This window comes from Jaculus jaculus, chromosome X, assembly GCF_020740685.1.
Source record: "Jaculus jaculus isolate mJacJac1 chromosome X, mJacJac1.mat.Y.cur, whole genome shotgun sequence".
NCBI classification, from domain to species: Eukaryota; Metazoa; Chordata; class Mammalia; order Rodentia; family Dipodidae; genus Jaculus; species Jaculus jaculus.
The window spans coordinates 89,200,408-89,219,498 of NC_059125.1; the positions used below are offsets into that span (position 1 = coordinate 89,200,408).

The following is a 19,091-nucleotide window of genomic DNA, read 5'->3' on the forward strand; positions in this document are numbered from 1 at the left end:
TGAAAGTATGCAAGGTGACTTCATGTTCTTACCAAGATATAGCTGAAATAAAAATTGAATTTTTTGTATAAAAATGAAAGATATAGAGAGATCAAATCTCTATGTTAGTAATGCTATTACTTAGTAAAACCTAGGAGTGAAAGTAAATAGTGAGTGATATGAAGAGAGTGAAAAAGAAGTATAATAAGTTAATGGCGAATTACATATTTAAATGCTTTCATGTCCACGCTATCTTTAAATGATATTTGACTCAGCTTATTTGGGATGGCATAATTATTTTTCTTGAGCTGTGTTTAGATAGACTATTATCTATACTAACTTAAGTTCCATCAAAGAGTTAAAGTTGAAAAATGCACTTGAAATAATTTGAAGACATGAATCTTCATGTGTAAACTGAAATTGTGTGTTTAAGTGCATCACTTTTTCTGTGAAATGAGAGAGTTGGTCTAGATGTTATTTCATGTTTCTTTCCATCTCTAAAATATTGTAATCTCTTTGTAAACAACCATGCACACAAATCACTTTTGTAATCCCAAATAAGCTGCTTGTGACTGCTTCCTTGAAAGTATATGTTTTTGTTAAAAATGTTCCTTGAAGCAACAAAACAAAGCATATATTATATTAATGAGGGTCAATATAATTTTATGTAAACTATGTAATAATGCCTGCACTGCTTTTGTATCATAAAGGGAATTTTTAATGACTGTGATAACATAGCAGTGAACATATACTGCTTTCCTAGCTAACCTGTTTGCATGCTTACTGTGAGCTGACAGCATGCATGTGCTTCCTAACAGAAACCAGAATAAAACTGAGATGCCTTCAGTTTTATAGATATTACTAATTTTTGGTGTCATATATTTTGTGTTTTACAATGAAATGACTTGTTTCCATGAACTGAAGTTCTTGACTCACTTTATATGAAAGAGCAAGCTAATTATCAGAGACTGAATGTGGTATCAAGGATTCAAAGGAAATACATATAAAGTAGCTAGTTCATCAACACAGTATTTGTCACAATAAGATATTTCTGTTTATGTTGTAGTTTTAGTAAGTGCAAATATCAATACTCACTACATAAATAATTTATATCGTGTAATGACCCTGTTGTGTAGGTAGTGTCATTCTTTTAGTTTTTCTTTCTTTCTTTTTATTTTTTTGGAGAAGAAGAAACAGAGAGACCAAAAACTTTCACAGGGTTGCTAAGCTATTGGTTTTCAAAATCTGGATTTGAGCCTATCTATTCTAGCCACCAGCTTTAAGCTATTCACTGTTTTAGTCAACTGCTCCATCAACAAGTTGTTCACATATCCTTGTCACAGATTTTCTACTTTGAAGAAGAGAAGCATTATCATTATTTTCTCTTAGAATTTGCTACTGACTCTTCTTTCTCTATTTCCATAGTTGTAAAGTTGTCACCCAAACCACATTCTCCCTGAAATCGTAAGATTTTGATCTGAAACTTTTCACTTACTGTGCAAAACAGAAATGACAAGTGATTAAGTTTTACTCTTGAAGAATATTTTTCACCCATAGACTTCTGAAGCTTAAGAGCTACTTCAAGGTTTCAAATTAGTACAATCTCTTACTGGAGCTTGCTGCTTACCATAACATTTTGTCAAGAGACAATAATAATATATATTACAGTAAGTGCCATTTTGATGTTTCCATTCTTCATGTACATGGTTCCTGATCTTTTTCTTGGGGCTTTTCATTTTTCTCTGTTTGTAGCGTGACCGAATTACAAGTTTCAGAAAGTCTACCGTCAAAAAAGAAAAACCTCTTATTCAACATCCTATTGATTCTCAAGTCGTAGTGAATGAGTTGCCAGCAGCTCAGCCATTATATGATGACCGATCTCAGCATTTGTCAGAAAAGGAAGTACTGGATCTCTTTGAAAAAATGATGGTAAGTTAAACTTCTAATTTTATTGTAATTTTAAAATGTATGCCTCCAGAATAGCATTGCATTTTAAATAGGTGTCATCATGTGGACTGTGCTTTTATCCTGTAAAGGACAGACATACAACTTGTAGAGATGACAGAAGTATTTACAAAAATACTTTTTTTTGAGCTAAAATGTCCTTTACCTGTCTCTTCCACTTTGACAAGAATTATTTGTAAAACTGCTTATTCTTTTAAAGCTAATGTGTCCTTAGCATATCTCCTCTACTTGAGTGCATAAAAGCAGGAATAGTCTTACTTATTTTTGCTCTCCAGTATTTAGTAATTTCTGGTATATGTAATTCATTTTTCAGACAACTGATTTGTATGCTTGCTTCTCTGAAGCAAAATAGGCCTAAGTTTATAGTATCTTGATGGGTCTGTGAAATACAGTCTGGAGGCAGAAAGTAAAACAAACAACAAAATGGTAATCAGAACAAAGGAATTAATTCATCCACATTGTTTATTATTACTAATAGTCCATACCACTTACATTTTGCCTGGTTTTTCTTCAGTATTTCTATTTTCTTACTCACGTCTTATAATAACCTCCTAATTTCCTTAAGCTGGTTTCCTGTGTTCCCTTGGAATTTCTTCAGGAGTTTTTCTTCTTTAATTCCTTTGTTTTCTTCTTTGATTCCTTTGAGTATAGATAAAATAATTTTAAAAGTATTATTTATTTATTTATTTGAGAGAGTGAGAAAAGGTTGAGGGAGGGAGAGAGAGACAGAGAGAGAGAGAGAGAGAGAGAGAGAGAGAGAGAGAGAGAGAGCATACTAGGGCCTCCAGCCACTGGAAATAAACTCCAGACGCATGCACCCCCTTGTGAATCTGGTTAACTTGGGTACTGGGGAATCGAACCAAGGTCCTTTGGCTATGCAGTCAAACACCTTATCCACTAAGCCATCTCTCTAGTCCAAAATTACTTAAAAAAATAATCTTTGTCAGGCATTTTATCTAAAACAGTCTCATTGGGAGTCATTTTTGATGGATTTATAATTTTTGGTGGGGTTGTGATATCCTGATTCTTTGTGTTTGTTGTATTATTATGTAGCAAGTTTTGCATTCTGAGTTGATTTGATACTTGGGTTTTCTAATTTTCTTTTGTGCCCTTAGACTTGGAAATCCTTCAGCGTAGGAGTTTAAGTTGTCCAGCGTAGCTCTGGTGCTGCAATCCAACCACAGAAGTAATCCTAGGTGTTGAGTTTGCCTACTATTCAAATATTCTAGTCAGCTGGGTGGAGCAATTTACTGGCAAAATTCTAAAACTCAACTGAGTAATATACATATTCAATAAAACCAAGCACAGAGTATATAAATGTAGGGATTGAAACAAACAGGTAACCTTATAAAGCCAAAATCCCTAAGGGTGTGTGCTGCTTTACACTCTTAATCCTGTCAGCTGGGAGGCTGAGATTTCTGTACTGAAATGGGTTCCAGGTCAGCCTGGGTCTGAATCAGACCCCACCCCCAATAATGACAGAAGAAAAAGACATAGGCCTTATGAATCTGAAAGCATCAAAGGCAACAACAGTTAACTTCCAAATACAGCTTAATTGAAATTGGTAAATCCAACTATGGATATGTAACCCATAACCTGCCCTGAAATGGAAAGAGATTAGCACTTTTAGTACAGGTCTATGTACCTGCCTTTTGGTCAATGGGCCTTGTTAACCTTTTGTGGTGGCTTCCAATCTCCCAAATGTTGAATGGCTACCTGTATCCCTCCATTTTGTTCTGTGAATCTGGAGTTCTGATAGCTGCACTGGATGCCCTGCCGCCAGGAGCTGAATGCCTTCTCTGGAGGTTCACAGCTATGTTGTTTGGGGGATGGGATAATGCAGGAATCCTGGAGTTGTACTGGACAAGCTCACCTCGTCATCCCGCCTGTGTCCAGCTTTCTCCCCTTCAGATTTCTTGATTTTGCAAGGGTTCTGTGGATAGAAGTTAGGTACTCATGCTTGCATAACAAGCATGTTCTAAAACCCAGCCCCCTAAATTCTATATAAACAATGTATTAATATTTATAGCATCCCTTTGTCACAAAACAATGTTGTATCATGTGTGTGTGCATGTGTTGTATATGTGTGTTGTACATGCATGATCATGTGTATGTAAGCCAGATTACAACCTTTTGTGTTACCTTCATGCTACATAGTTCTTTTCTTTCAGACAGGGTCTCTCATTGACCTGGAGTTCACCAATTAGGCTAGACTGGCTGGTCAGTGAGCCCCTAGAATTTTCCTTTTTTTGTCTTCCTAGCACTAGGATTATAATCATATGACAACATGACCAGAAGTTATGTGGGTTCTGGGAATTAAACTCAGTTCCATATACTTATGAGACAAGCACTTCACTGACCAAACTATCCTCCCAGCCCAATGTTGTATCAAGGTTTGTCAATATTTCCTGCTCTCCTAGATGTACCTCAGTTTACTATTCCATTCTCCTGCCTTAATTACCCAAAATAATGATAGCAATAACAGAAGCAGAAACATTTCCTTTCTTTCCTTCACTCAAATTATCCTTACAACTTTAATCTGCTGATCAATTTGGAAATGTTTCTTGAAGTATTGAAGTAGTTTTCCAAGTTCAGTGATCTTGCCATACTCCAGTAAGAGGTCATTTTCTACTCTATTCAGTTTTCTCATGTAAATTTTAATTTGTTATACTTTTGTAATAGCTGTTGTGTCTGTGCCCTTAGTTGCCTTCTGATCACTTTTGCCCCTAGTATAGATAGTATCCTTTTATAGTTGTCTGTGCAATTATCTAACTGTCTTCCTCCCTTTCTTCAGCCTTTGCCTGTTCTAATCCAGGATTGCCCTAGCAATTTTGAAGCAGCTTCTTTTCTCAAAGAGCAAAGGGTACCCTTAGGTTTGTAATCATTATAAATGTCTTCACTCTGTTCCCTCAAGTATGCTCCTAGATCACCATTTCATTTCCTTGCTGCTCAAGTGATAGAATCTTTCCTACTTTGATTCTCTGCAGATAACCTTGCTGCTTAATTCACTGAATAAATTGAAAAAAAATCAGAAGGTAACATTCACAGGCTTCCACTTCTACATGTAACTTTTTTTGGATTTTTACTGTCTGTCTTCTTATGGATGAACTTTCCCTGTCCCTATCCTACTTTTGTGTAAAATATTCCATTACTTTTTACTTTGACTTTTCTCCAGTGATGTTCTACCATTCACAGAAGTGTGTGAGCGAGCATGCGGTCCCATCTTTAAAAAACCTTCTCTCCATCCATTTATTTACATTCCTTTAAAAAATAAGTTCTTTCTAATTGTTTTATGTGTACTTGTTGCAATTACCTTCACATTGCTTGGACAAACACCCCACCAGAAGCAGCTTATTGGAGGAGAGGGTTTATATCAGGCATATAGATTCCAGGGGAAGCTTCATCATGCCAAAAGAAGCTGGTTCATATCATCAAACATCCATAGCAGAGAAACAAGCAGAACAAGCTAGACTGAGCTGACCCCGAATATATATAGTAGGCTCTACTCTACTCCAAAGTCTGCTGCTGGTGACACACTTCCTCCAGCAAGGTTCCACCACCCAAATGCTCCACTTAATCAAATATGCCTGAGTCTATGGGGACATTACATTCAAACCACACAGTGCTGTTTCTAATTCTGCTTTTATTGCTTTTCTTCTGAATTCAATTTAAATAGGGTCCCTCTGACTAATCTAGCAAAGGTGCTCCTACCAATGTCCCTAGAGATCTTCATGCTGCTAAGTACCATGGTCATGACTAAGTTCTCTCTTACTTGGCCTGTCAGCAGCATTTGATGAAAGCCAATCATTACTTCTTAATTGAAACTGCTCTTCTTCCCCTCTTGAGTATGCATGTGGTTTTCCTCCTACCTGTCAGACAGTTTCTTTTCAACCTTTCCGTTCTGACCCTTTCCTGTCTTTGACCTGTGATTGTTGAAGTCAAAGAGGGATCATGTCTTAGATGTCTTTTATCTGTCTATTCTGTTTTCTTTGGAGACTGCAACCAGTTTTGTGGTTTTGTATTCCACTTGTGTACTCTTAATTCTTATGTGGTCCTCCTTCTACATCTTTATGTCTGTACTATAGACTTATAGATGTAATTACGAACAATTATCCCTTGGATATTGAATACAGCTCTCAGAAGAACCTATCCAAATCTGAACTGCTGACATTCACTTCTAAACTGCTTCTAAATGTCTCCACCTTTCAACTGATACTATCGCTATCTATCTACTTGCCTAAAACCAATGGATGTATTCTTTACCACTCTCTTTCTCACATTTCCTCTTTAATCTAAAGGAAATTTCATTAGTTCTCCCTTCCCTCAGTTGCTTGTAACATCTCACCATTTTTACCACCTTTAGAATACTATTATTTGTTGAAGAATACCTGAACTTCTACAATGATAGTAAGGTTTCTGGGCAAGGACAATGCTTAATTAATCTCCCCAATACTAATCATAATCTTCTATGTACTACTTTTCCCAGAGATGCACATATGCATTTTAATTTTAGCCCCCAGCAGCAATGATGCCTTGTAGTTTATGTATGTAGTATATGTTCACAACATATATACCGTCTTAATACTTTGTATATTTTGTGATTTCATCTTAACCCTAATGTTTTATGAGAATATTGTAATTTTTATATTTAAGTGTATGATATTTACAAAAATTTATTATTGGATTCATATATATTATTTAAAAAGTGTACAATTTGGTGCCAGTTTTTAAAAATGGGAATTTTTCTTCTTTAGGAGTTTTGGAATAGGATATTAAGAAAACCTATTTTTACTCACTTAGAAAAAATGATATATACTTTTATATTAGCAATAAAAATGTATTTATACCCAGTGGTAGTATAACTGGATCATATTCAGGTTTTATTTTTAAAGTTTGGAGGAATTACCATACTATTTTCTATAATGGCAATACTAATTTACATTTCTTTTTCTCCATAAGTTGTCAGTACTTGTTATCTTTTGTTTTATGACAATGGCCATTCAGATGAATATGAGATTAGATGCTTGATTGTGCACATGGTTTATACTTTGCTAAGTGAAATAAAGGAAAGACAAATACTTTATGATCTTAGTGCTCTGTCAAACCCAAAAAAGTTGATCTCATATATAGAAAATAGGATGGTCGTTGGGGATTGGTAGGTCACAGGATCACAACATTTCCATTAAGTATAAGGGTTAAGCCCAAGAGCTCTATTGTACAACATGGAGACTATAGTTAATAACTTACTGAAAAATTCTGAGACTAAATTAAAAGTACACTCAATACACAAGTACCTGTATGATGTAATGTTTGTTAATTAACTAGATTTAGCCACTATACAATGTGTATTTATGCTTCTGAACACCATGTTTTACATAGTAAGTACAGTTTTATGTTAATTTAAAACCTTTATTTATAAATAAGTGAATAAATAACCAAATATATTCATTAAATAAATGTTTATAGTGAATATACATATATATATATATTATAAATGCTCATAGTGTTTCTTTCCTTTATGAGCTAATCCCTAATATTTCCTCAGTTACCAACATTTCCTCATCACTTAGATGCCCTTCAGTTTATAACTATTGTCCAGCTTAGAACACTGATGACAGAAAAGCACAAATATTTGCATGTGTATATTATTTAAAAGTGAAAATATGTTATTTTAAAAATAGGATGCCATAACAGGAAGAAGTTATTAGAGAAATATAATTTGACTAAAAGATAGTGGCCTACTTTATCTCTTCTAGAAAAGTCTTCCTGTATCTTTAACATTGTAAAGTCTTTCTAATCATTATTATGACCTTTATTGATTTACAGTGAACAGGATATTTATTAAAATGAGCATAGTGTTTCTTTCTTTGTATTTATAGCCTAGGCATGAGGATATTTTACATATATAATTTCAGTTCATCTTTTGACTATTATGTAAAACAGGGCATATTGTTCTATTTCATTTTCAGATAAAGAAACTGAGAGTTTTATGGAGAGGTTAAGAAAAATCTATTCAGCAACTTGCCTTTCCTAGTAAGAAGATGAGCTGGAACTAAAACTTCAGTATATGCAAATCTGAAGCATTGGAAATTTGATAGTATCTGCATATAATAATATTTCACTTAATTTGTATATAAAAGGCAGCTCACTGGTACATTGGGTACTAGTTTTAAAGAGTCTGAACATATTATATAGTTGGATTTTACAGATCCTTAATTGAAAAGATAGACCAACAATGTAGTACTGGAAAAGCTGTTAACATGTCATTGTCAAAGTTGATTGGGGGAAGGGCCATAAGTCATTATTTTTCTAAAACTCCAGAGCATATTTTCAGATATGAAATTTATCACTCTTATGGATGTTTTTCTTACCACAAATGATGTAAACTTGTCTTTTCTTATGTTATGGCTGTTACAGTCATGCTAGAGCCTTTTGATATTACCCGTTATTATACTGTTTACTTTGATCAGCATTTTTAGAAGGTAGAGAACTATTGCATAAGTGTTTGTACCATTTAGTCGAGGTAGACTTAAGCCATGGAATATTTGAAAAACTAAGGGATTCATTTATAGAGAACAAATTTTTTTATGAAGCACTGTCTCTTCTTCCTTAGTTTGTAAATCAGGAATTTGTGCTTACAGTATATTCACCAACTATTACTTGAAAATTAAGAAGTTGTGCTTATTTTAAAACTTTTATGAATAAAAATGGAGATTATTTTTATATGTTTGCTATGATTACTTATGTGGAATAAATTTTACATATTCATTAAGGGTCCTATTTCTTGCCTGTGTACACACATGTTTGAAATCTTCACAAGTGGGTAAATGTTAGAGAAAACAAAAGTTCTTCTGCATTACCTATTAAGTTTTAGTAATTTTAAAAAATTGATATGGTGGATTTATACACCATCTTTAGTACTCATTTCAATTTTGAATAAGGTTCATATTTGCCACCTTTCTTTCTCTTCTTTCCCCTCCTTCCCTCCCCTCTCCTTTCTTCCCCCCTCCTCCCCTTCCCCTCTTTTCCTCTTCTCACTCTTCCATTCCCACTCCCTATTCTTCTCTCCTTTCTCATCTCCTTCCCTCCCCTCCTCTCCCTTCTCCTTCCACCCCTTTGCTTCCCTTCCCTTCCTTTTTTTTTTAAAAACTTTTTACAGAGTCTTGCTATGTTCCAAGGCTGGCCTCCCAAATAGTGGGATTACAGGACATATACCACTACCTCAGCCCTTTATTTTTAACCTTTATTATATAAATTAGAAGTATTTCAAGTAACTGTTGAATTAGGATTGGGTCAATATCTAGTCTGTTCCCCTTGAATCATAAAGAGAAATAACTAATGCTACAACTAAAAGAAGTTTTTAGCATTTTAAATTGTCATACGTTTTCAGCTTACTTAACAAACCTGAGCTAGTTTTTATATATGAAGTATATTGTTTTAGGGATTGCCAAATAGTTAATAGTGATAATTTTTAGAATTTAATTTAGTTTTTATTGACAACTTCCATAATTATAGATAGTAACCCATGGTAATTCCTCCCTGCCCCCACTTTCCCCTTTGTAACTCCACTGTCCGTCATATCCCCTCCCCCTCTCAATCAGTCTCTCTTTTATGTTGAAGTCATGATCTTTTACTCCTATTATGATGGTCTTGTGTAGGTAGTGTCAGGTTCTGCAAGGTCATGGATATCCAGGCCATTTTGTGTCTGGAAGATCACAGTGTAAGGATTCTTACCCTTCCTTTTTTTGATAATTTTTATTTTATTTTTGGAGTCAGTGAATTTAGTCTGGTTGGTACCATTGTTAGCCTCCTCCCTGTCCTCGCCTCTCCACAGGGCCGCTGCTTGTTGGGGTATATGGGTCATGCATTGTGGGGTTAGCTTTCAGTTTTGGGTAGGAGGAAATGTCTCTGCATGTCATGACCCAACATGTGGCTCTGGCATTCTTTCCACCCCATCTTCCACAAATTTCCCTGACCCATGTTGGATTAATATTAGGTCTGCTTCAGTGTTGAGATCTTAGGAGTCTCTGTGCCTCTGGATATCTGGTTTGGTAGGGGTTGATTGTTTTCTGTGTCTATCTCCTTCACCCTTGTTTTAGTTCCCAGTTCATCAAGAAAACAACATTCTTACATGTTTCCCCAATTATTCTTAGTTTCAGCTGGGGCTCTTTTGAGGTATGATGGGGTGGTTCTCTCCTTAGGAACTGTGTCTATCTCAAAAAGAGAAGCAGATTTTCCAACAGAGAGTAAAGTTAGCACCAAGTAAGTGTGACAACCATTTTTTTTTTTTTAAGAGAGTTTAATGGAGAGCGGGCTCATTTTTGGATGTGGTTCTGACTTGTTTCCCAGCTCCAGCTATGGGTTCCATTCCACTGAGCAGATCAGCTAGCCAAATTGAGAGCAGTTGGTTTCCCACCATAGCTATGTGTCACTATTGCACTTGTATGAGAATCACATCAGGTTGTTTGCTGCTGAGTAGGTTAGACCATGTGTTGCTTGGACAGATATTGGCCATTTTCCTACATTTGCTCATGTAGCACATTCTGGCACTAGTCTGGGGACTGACTCTCTTCCAGCTTCCAGCCATGCCATTCCATTTTACGTGTCAACCATATAAGGTGTCTTCAGCAGTAGGGTCTTACCACTAACCTTTGGTGGGTCATCAAGTGATCTAACATAAATCTGTCTTCTTTTGGGAGACCTTGTAGGTCTCTGTGATCAAAAGCTCATTGTGGATGATATCCACCTGCTGGTACCAGGAGTTACAGATCAGAAACGAAGAAGAGAAGGAAGAAAAGGATAAGTGATATAAAAAAGATAGAGAGATGAGAGAGAGAGAGAGAGAGAGAGAGAGAGAGAGAGAGAGAGAGAGAGAAAGAGAAAGAGAGAAAGAGAGAAAGAAACAGAAATAGGAGTAGATAATGATCAGTTTTTGTCATACCCTCTCCAGGGCCTTGTGAATCCTGTGTTTGCGCTAAGGGCATGGTGGAGGTTCAGCCATTTGGTCTGTCTTTTAGGATGTGGAGTGTTTTGCCTTTTGGGTCCAGTTTTGTATCCTTTACCCCCTCCCTTACCCTCTCCTCCCTCCCCACCCTCCCTATTGTCCAGTCCTCGAGATGCTTGCTAGGTATGTTTGCAACTTGGGTAGATTCAGGTTAGGAGCTGTAGATGAGTGAGACTATGCAGTGGTTATTTTTTGATAAATTAAAAAAAAGTTGTCTATTTATTTGAGAGTGGGAGAGAGAGAGACAGAGGGAGGGAATGCATGCACCAGAGCCTCCAGCTACTGCAAATCAATACCAGACACATGCCCCTTCTTGTGCATCTGGCTTATGTGGGTCCTGGAGAATCAAACTGGGATCCTCTGGCCTTAGCAGGCAAATGCTTTAACCACTAAGCTATCTCTCCAGTCTCTTGGTTCACACGTCCTTTCTGCCACCTCTTCTGAAATGGGCCCTGCTCCTTGGAAGATGTGATAGAGATATTTCAGTGCTGAACACTCCTCTGTCACTTCTTCTCAGCATCATAGTATCTTCTGAGTCACCCTAAGGTCACTGCCATCTGAAAAGTGAAGCTTCTCTAAACAAAAGTGAGAGTAGCAATAATATATGGGTATGAACATAACAAGAAGTGCTTACTGGGTGTTTGGTGAGCATAGTAGATACATTTAGCCAGATATCAGCAGACGTTATACCCTAGGGCTCATAACTACTCCTGTTGTAGGTTTTCAGTATCAGGGATGTGTTCCCTCACATAGAGCGGGCCTCCATTCCAATTAGAGGGTGGTTGGTTTCCCCCATAACAGATATGCCACTATTGCATCCATTGGCTCATTTGGCCTTTTTAAGGCTGGCCAAATTTAAGGCTTGCAGTGTCCACTGTTGAGTATCTCCACTGGTGATTTCTCTCTCTCCCATTGAACTGCATGCAGCTTAGCTTTTCCCAGCTTTCTGTCAGTTGGTCTACATGGAGGAGGTTTTCAGCTCAGCTGTAACAGGATTTCTCAGTGATCTTGAAGCCCAAATGTGTGATGTCTTCAGCAATAGGGTCTTACTATCTATAATAGTGATAACTTTTAATAAGCAAACTAATAGGCAGTCTTTATTTTTTTGGGAGGGGTTGTTGGGGTAGAAGATTTCTATTTTAAGATCAAGACTACAATTACATGGAAATACCTGTGAAGTTCAAATTGGAAATGATATTTCTTGGCTAGGATAAAGATTACTAATGAAAGAAATGGTTTATATTGAAAACATTGGATTCATATAAATGTGTCAAAGGCAATGTGTTCTTATAGGTAATTATTAAATAGTTTTTTCTTATGCAAAAATGAGCACATTGAATTGCTACTTCATTTCTTATAAAATATGTTAAATATATAACTCCACTTTAAATTTGTGATTTTACACTTTTATTTCTTTTTGTTTTTCAAACCCATGGCATGCTAATCAAGTACACTAACACTGATATATATCCTGTATAAATTCAGCCATTTGCATTGCCATACTTTGCAAATATTAGTATAGTTATATGCAGTAAATGTGATCTTATCTATTCAGCCTTTTAGAATTCTCACTCATCATCCCAAAGTTTTTACCCTGGCTCGTTCACTTTGTCCTTCATCAATTTAGACAGAACATTTGCTTCAGGACCCCTGCTGATGTTTTTTAACCTAGTATCCTTGCTTTCTCTTAAATATTGTGAACTTCTTACGCAAAATCAGTCTTAGAAGTAGGCAAGCTTGGATAAGACCCTTGTATTACTCTTAGAATAAGTAATTTCAATTAACAGTTAAGTTGCCATAAAATAAATTATTGGACAACTAGATCTAAACAGCTATAAGAAGCCATGGAAATGAATAATTGTCAGAAATTATTAGATTCTATGAAATAGTCTGGATAGTACACTTTCCACTAGCTACATTTAAATTTTCAATATCCTTGCTTCATATTACTAGACTGTGATCAATGCCAAGTTTCTTTCTAGTTAATACATTTTAATTTCTTATACAGATTCCTTTGAATAACTGTAAAGGAGAAGCAAAACTTACCTGTTACAGGTGAAAATCACAACTAAATCTGGGCCAATTTTAATTTTCTTGCCCTTGTGATTCTGTGCATAGGTCCAAGTGAGAGGGAAGCAGAGTTGCCAGGAGGAGGAATTTCAGAACTAGCTTTACAGATTTACTCTTTAGCTGGAACATGTCACAATTCCCTGCCTCTGTTCAGGGTTTGTATAAAAATATCCTTGAACATTTTTTCTTTGTTTTGAAAGGCTATGCCACTATTCATTATCATGAATGTATTTTAACACCCATTAATTTGTATGTGTGACATGCTTGGCAGTATGCTCCATTCTGAAAGCAAAGAGAAATGCAACACCTCCTGAAATAACCCTCAGAGAGTTCGGAGTTTAATCAAGGAGACAGGTCAGGAGTGGCTTCAATAGTAGTAAGGTAGCTGGGAGTAGGCTGCTTTAGTGGGTACCCTTAAGCCTTTTGCAGGGATTTAATAAAGAAGCAGGTGGAGGTGTAAATAAACTGAAAGCCAGTGCCCCTTCTGTATTATCACTCTTTATTTTTCTGGTATCAGTGCATTTTCATGGCTTTAGCAATTCATCAAAGTCCAAGCACTTCTTTGTGCCAGGTGCTATTTTAAGTTCCGAAGAGAGAGAAGTGAACACCTCAAAGAAAATCTCTACCATCATGCAGCTTTTTTTTCTCACTGGGTGATATATAGAAACATCAGGTAGAATGGACAAAAAAAAAAAAGAAAGAAATAACAAACACAAGTTTCATTGTCTTGGTGAAGTTTATTTGACACCTCTCTACTGAATGCCAGCAACTTTTTTAGTTGCAGGGGACATAAAGATGTCAAAGTGATAATCCTTGACTCAAGGACTTTATTTTATATGGTCTGTAAGATAACCATAATTGCTTTATGTTTTAAATGGCTTATAAAATGATTGTTTTCAGGGTACATTAAAATGACATGATTTTTTTTGTCCGTAAATGAGGTTTGTTGATTGCACCCATGATTTTATTTATATGTTTATTTAATATACAATATATGGTGTTTTTTTTTTACAATATGGGAGTTGAGTACAAATACTGAATAGCTGGGAATGATAGAATAACCATGTAATCCCAGCACTTGGGAAGCTGAAATAGGAGGATCATGAGTTCCTGGCTAGTCTGGGCTGCATGATGAGATTTTGCTTCCAAAAAACTAAAAAAGAAAGAAAGAAAACAGAATTGTGAATTTGAAAAGAGCTTTGGCTACATAGAGAATTCAAGACTACTCTGGGATACAGAGTAAGACCCTGTCTCAAAGAACCAAAAGACAAAGCAAAGACAACATAAAAATACGGTATAAATATTTATATGTGAGTGAGAATATATCTGCATGTAGAACAGTATATGTAGAATAGGATATATATAAAATTAATATATGTATATCTACAACTAATCCCAATATGTTGTATTCTAAATTGCATATACATCTTTATATGCTATTATTGTACACAGTATAAATTGCAGATATAATAAAGAATGAGAAAAACTTGAGTGAACAGGGTGTAAAATGAATTTTACCTTTTAGTTAGCAAAACTCTTTGGTGTCAGGATTCATAGCTTTGTTATTGAGAAGAGTGTCAACATGTCATTAGTTTTTTTTTTTTTTTTTTTTTTTTGTATTTTGCTTCCAAACAGACAGTAATTAGAATGATTCATTCTAAGTTCATTTCGTTTTGATAATTGACTTAGTATCTGTCATAGTTGCAACCCAAACCTGACAAAGTCACATAGGTCCAAATGGAACAAGTACATAGTTAGAAAATATTAAATTGCAGTATTAGTTTTTCTTTTTTCATTCTAATGCATTAACTAAGCCAAGGGTTCCTGATTCATTGCTACCAGCAAATTTCTTTCTTACCTGATAACAGTCATTTTTTCTACAGCTAGTATGAAATCTTGCATTTTTATATTTTTAGATAAATGGGTTCTAAATGGGCTTTAAGGAACATGTAGTAAATGCCTTCAGAGTTAAGGTATTATTTATATATATTGCCCCCATCCTTAATGTAGAGATCATTAGTCCATGTTTGTCTATTGTTGCCTGCTCAAAGAAGTTAACTAACATTGAGAGGCATGAAGAAATAGTAGGTCAAGCAACAGTGATTAAAGTCAGGTCTGCTGATGTGTGTCTTACCAAATGGAGTTTATCTTTTGAAAAGAAGTTAGCTTTCTAAGATATATATGTGTGTGTGTGTGTGTGTGTGTGTGTGTGTGTGTGTGTGTGTGTATATAAATACATATATATATATATGTGTATAAATACATACACATATATATATGGCACAAAACTAGGCAAGGTGGCACATGCCTGGAGGCAGGAAGATCAGGTGTTCAAGGCCATCCTATATAGTGAGCTCCAGGAAGCCCTGTCTCAACACACACACACACAAGCACGCACGCACGCACGAACACACACACACATGCACGCACGCACGCACAATACCTAAGCCATGTTAAATATCAGCTGCTTTAAAATACTTTATCTTCTTGAACTTGTGACAAACTTTCTGTTTCAGCTTTTTGTTCTGGGATTGCAGGTGTGAGCCATCAGATCTTTATTATTTTTTAATAAAGTTAAGGACTGGAGAGGTGGTGTAGTGGTTAAGGAGCATGTCTGCAAAGCCTAATGATCCAGGTTCGATTCACCAGTACCCACTTCAGCCAGATGCATATGGTGGCACATGTGACTGTGGTTCATTTTTAGTGGTTAGAGGCCCTGGTACACCAATTCTCTCTAGATATGTGCCTCTTTTTCTCTCTCTTACTCTCAAATAAATACATAAAATAAGCTATTAAAAATAAAGTCAAATTTTTGACCTTGTGTAGCACCCTGTGCACTTTGGTTTTAAGCCTCTTCCTACAATGACTGAAGTTTCACATGTGGACAACTTTACTCAGAAATCCTTCCCATACGCAGTTTTCTTTTTGTAATTTCCCATAAAACATCTTATTATACACATCTTTTTTTATTTTTTTTAATTTTTATTAACATTTTCCATGATTATAAAAAAAATCCCATGGTAATTCCCTCCCTCCCTACCCCCACACTTTCCCCTTTGAAATTCCATTCTCCATCATATTACTTCCCCATTACAATCATTGTACTTACATATATACAATATCAACCTATTAAGTATCCTCCTCCCTTCCTTTCTCTTCCTTTATAACTTACTGGCCTCTGCTACCAAGTATATTCCTTCTCATGCAGAAGCCCAATCATCTGTAGCTAGGATCCACATATGAGAGAGAACATGTGGCGTTTGGCTTTCTGGGCCTGAGTTACTTCACTAGTATAATCCTTTCCAGGTCCATCCATTTTTCTGCAAATTTCATAACTTCATTTTTCTTTACCGCTGAGTAGAACTCCATTGTATAAATGTGCCACATCTTCATTATCCACTCATCAGTTGAGGGACATCTAGGCTGGTTCCATTCCCAACTATTATAAATTGAGCAGCATGCACGTACTTCTAAGGAAATGAGATGAGTCCTTTGGATATATGCCTAGGAGTGCTATAGCTGGGTCATATGGTAGATCAATCTTTAGCTGTTTTAGGAACCTCCACACTGTTTTCCACAATGGCTGGATCAGATTGCATTCCCACCAGCAGTGTAGAAGGGTTCCTCTTTTTCCACATCCCCGCCAACATTTAGCATCATTTGTTTTCATGATGGTGGCCAATCTGACAGGAGTGAGATGGGATCTCAATGTAGTTTTAATCTGCATTTCCCTGATGACTAGTGACATAGAACACTTTTTTAGATGCTTATATGCCATTCGTACTTCTTCCTTTGAGAATGCTCTATTTAGCTCCATAACCCATTTTTTGATTGGCTTGTTTGATTCCTTATTATTTAACTTTTTGAGTTCTTTGTATATCCTAGATATTAATCCTCTATCAGATATATAGCTGGCAAAGATTTTTTCCCATTCTGTAGGTTGCCTCTTTGCTTTTTTCACTGTGTCCTTTGCAGTGCAAAATCTTTGTAATTTCATGAGGTCCCAGAGAGAGAAGGAGAGAAAGAGAAAGAAAGGGCATACCATGGTCTCCTGACTCTAAAAACAAACTCCAGAAGAATGCACCACTTTGTGCATCTGGCTTTTTACATAGGTACCAGGGAACCAAACCCAGGTGACCATGATTTGTATGCAAGAGTCTTTAACCACTGAGATATCTCTCCAGCCCTTTAGACATCTTTTTGTGGTATAATGTTTTTCTGTTAAATTGGTGTATTAGTGATTCAAGGGAATATGGTTTACATTCTTCTGTATTGAGACAATCTTATAAATACTCTAAGTTGCTTTACAGAAAGTAGTATTCACCCAGCTATGCAGTAAACCTCCTACATTTGAGTTATTTTCCTAATGCTTTAATATACTTTCAGTGGTGATTTCTGTGCATCTTCTTACAGTATTTGCTGACAAGAAATGTATTTTATTTTATTACAATTCTGTTTTCTAGGTATTATTTCAGCTGCTTTTTACCAAGTATTTCCTTAGCACCATGAGTCTTTTTTTTTCTGTTAAAGAAATTTCAGGAGGGTTCTGAACATATGTCGTTATGTTTATATTTTATCATTAAAGAATGGGTTTGAGCACCATATGATTCTAATTATTACTAAGGAAATTGAAGATGCTGTCTTCTTGGTGTGAATGTTTAGATTTTAAATGACTGTATTCTCTGAGTACAAAACTAATTAAAAAATAAATAAAACATAAAAAAATTAATTTGAGGTGGCTTTTAACTATCAGTCACTAATATTTTAAAGCAAATATGCATATAAAGTGAGAATCATGATGATTGACATTTATCTCTATTTCAAATAGTTACCTTAATAATTTCAGTATGGGGAGAATGGCTTATTAGCTTTAAATTTTGCTATTTTTACTGTGTTATGCTGGAGACAAGATTCAGAATTATGAATAGGAGATATTACAGACTAATAATTTCTTGTTCTCTTGTGCTTGCATTACTGGCATTATCCTATTACTCCTCCAGATTTTTTAATAGGAAACACTTTGAGCTCCTATTTCATTTTCTGAGGGTTGATTTAGTTGAAACTAGATACAATAATCAGTATATGTCTATCTGGACACATATAAGCTATAGTATGTTGCAATTCACTAAAGGTGAATAAATCAATATGCACTTTAATACCTCACTGCTCTCCTAAGCTACTCCATGTACCATTTGAACCTATGGGTCCAGCGAAGGATCTGATACATATTCCCTATTGAATACTAGTAAATCTTCCTTTCTTTTTTTTCTCCCCCTAACAGCAGTATTTGCTAAACCCTAGTGGGTCCTTTATGGTAATCTCTGCATTCTAGAAACACGAGTTGAAGTTTGAGCTCAGGATTAAAGGTTATGAGCCAGAGAAAGGGATCTACTTTTCTGATGTGGAAGTACATGATCTGCATTTACCCTCATTGTTGGTAGAGTTGTTCAAGGTTGTATCCTTCCAACAGAGTGCTGAAAGCTGAAATAGATGAGAAAGCCCATGCTTAGTAACATTCAGTTCATATCATGCCTCCTCCCTCCTTGCTTTTGGCTTCATTCAGTTTTTAGAACCAATCTATTTGGACCTTTTCTTCATTATGTTTGTTTTTTTACCTGAGCTCTTATGTGGCTAGAGTCCATACAGATAAAGTTAACTTAGTCTTTTGACAACGTGAGGCAGTTAATCAATACCAGGTAGAATTACTCTCATTTAATTATGTACAATATCCCTGGTACTTTTGTTGGATTTTGTTAAAGAAATGTTTTGCTTTCTAACTCAAAGAATCTAAAAGAATTATGGAATATCCATTCAAAAATAATTTCAGTTGCCAACTATAGTGGCACACACCTTTAATTCAAACACTCAGGAAATGAGGCAAGAGGAAGATCATGAGTTCTCGGATAGATGTTACTAAAAACAAGAATTGCTTCAAACAACCAACTAAGCAACAAACACCCAAAAATAGTACATTGAAATAAATATTATAAAAATTTACTAATTTAAAACAAAGACAATAAAAAACAATAATGGTCATTGCTGGTCCTAGAATATACTTTATGTACTAAGATAT

At 35.6% G+C, this 19,091-nt stretch overlaps 1 protein-coding gene across 2 annotated transcripts in view; it reads left to right on the forward strand.

The window, feature by feature from the left end:
• Diaph2 (diaphanous related formin 2) overlaps positions 1-19,091 on the forward strand; it is a 915,994-nt gene that overhangs the window by 57,249 nt on the left and 839,654 nt on the right. For both annotated transcript variants that reach the window (XM_045140096.1, XM_045140097.1), the window contains one exon: positions 1,732-1,908. In XM_045140096.1, coding sequence (XP_044996031.1) covers positions 1,732-1,908 — 177 coding nt within the window. The remainder of the gene's footprint in view (positions 1-1,731; positions 1,909-19,091) is intronic.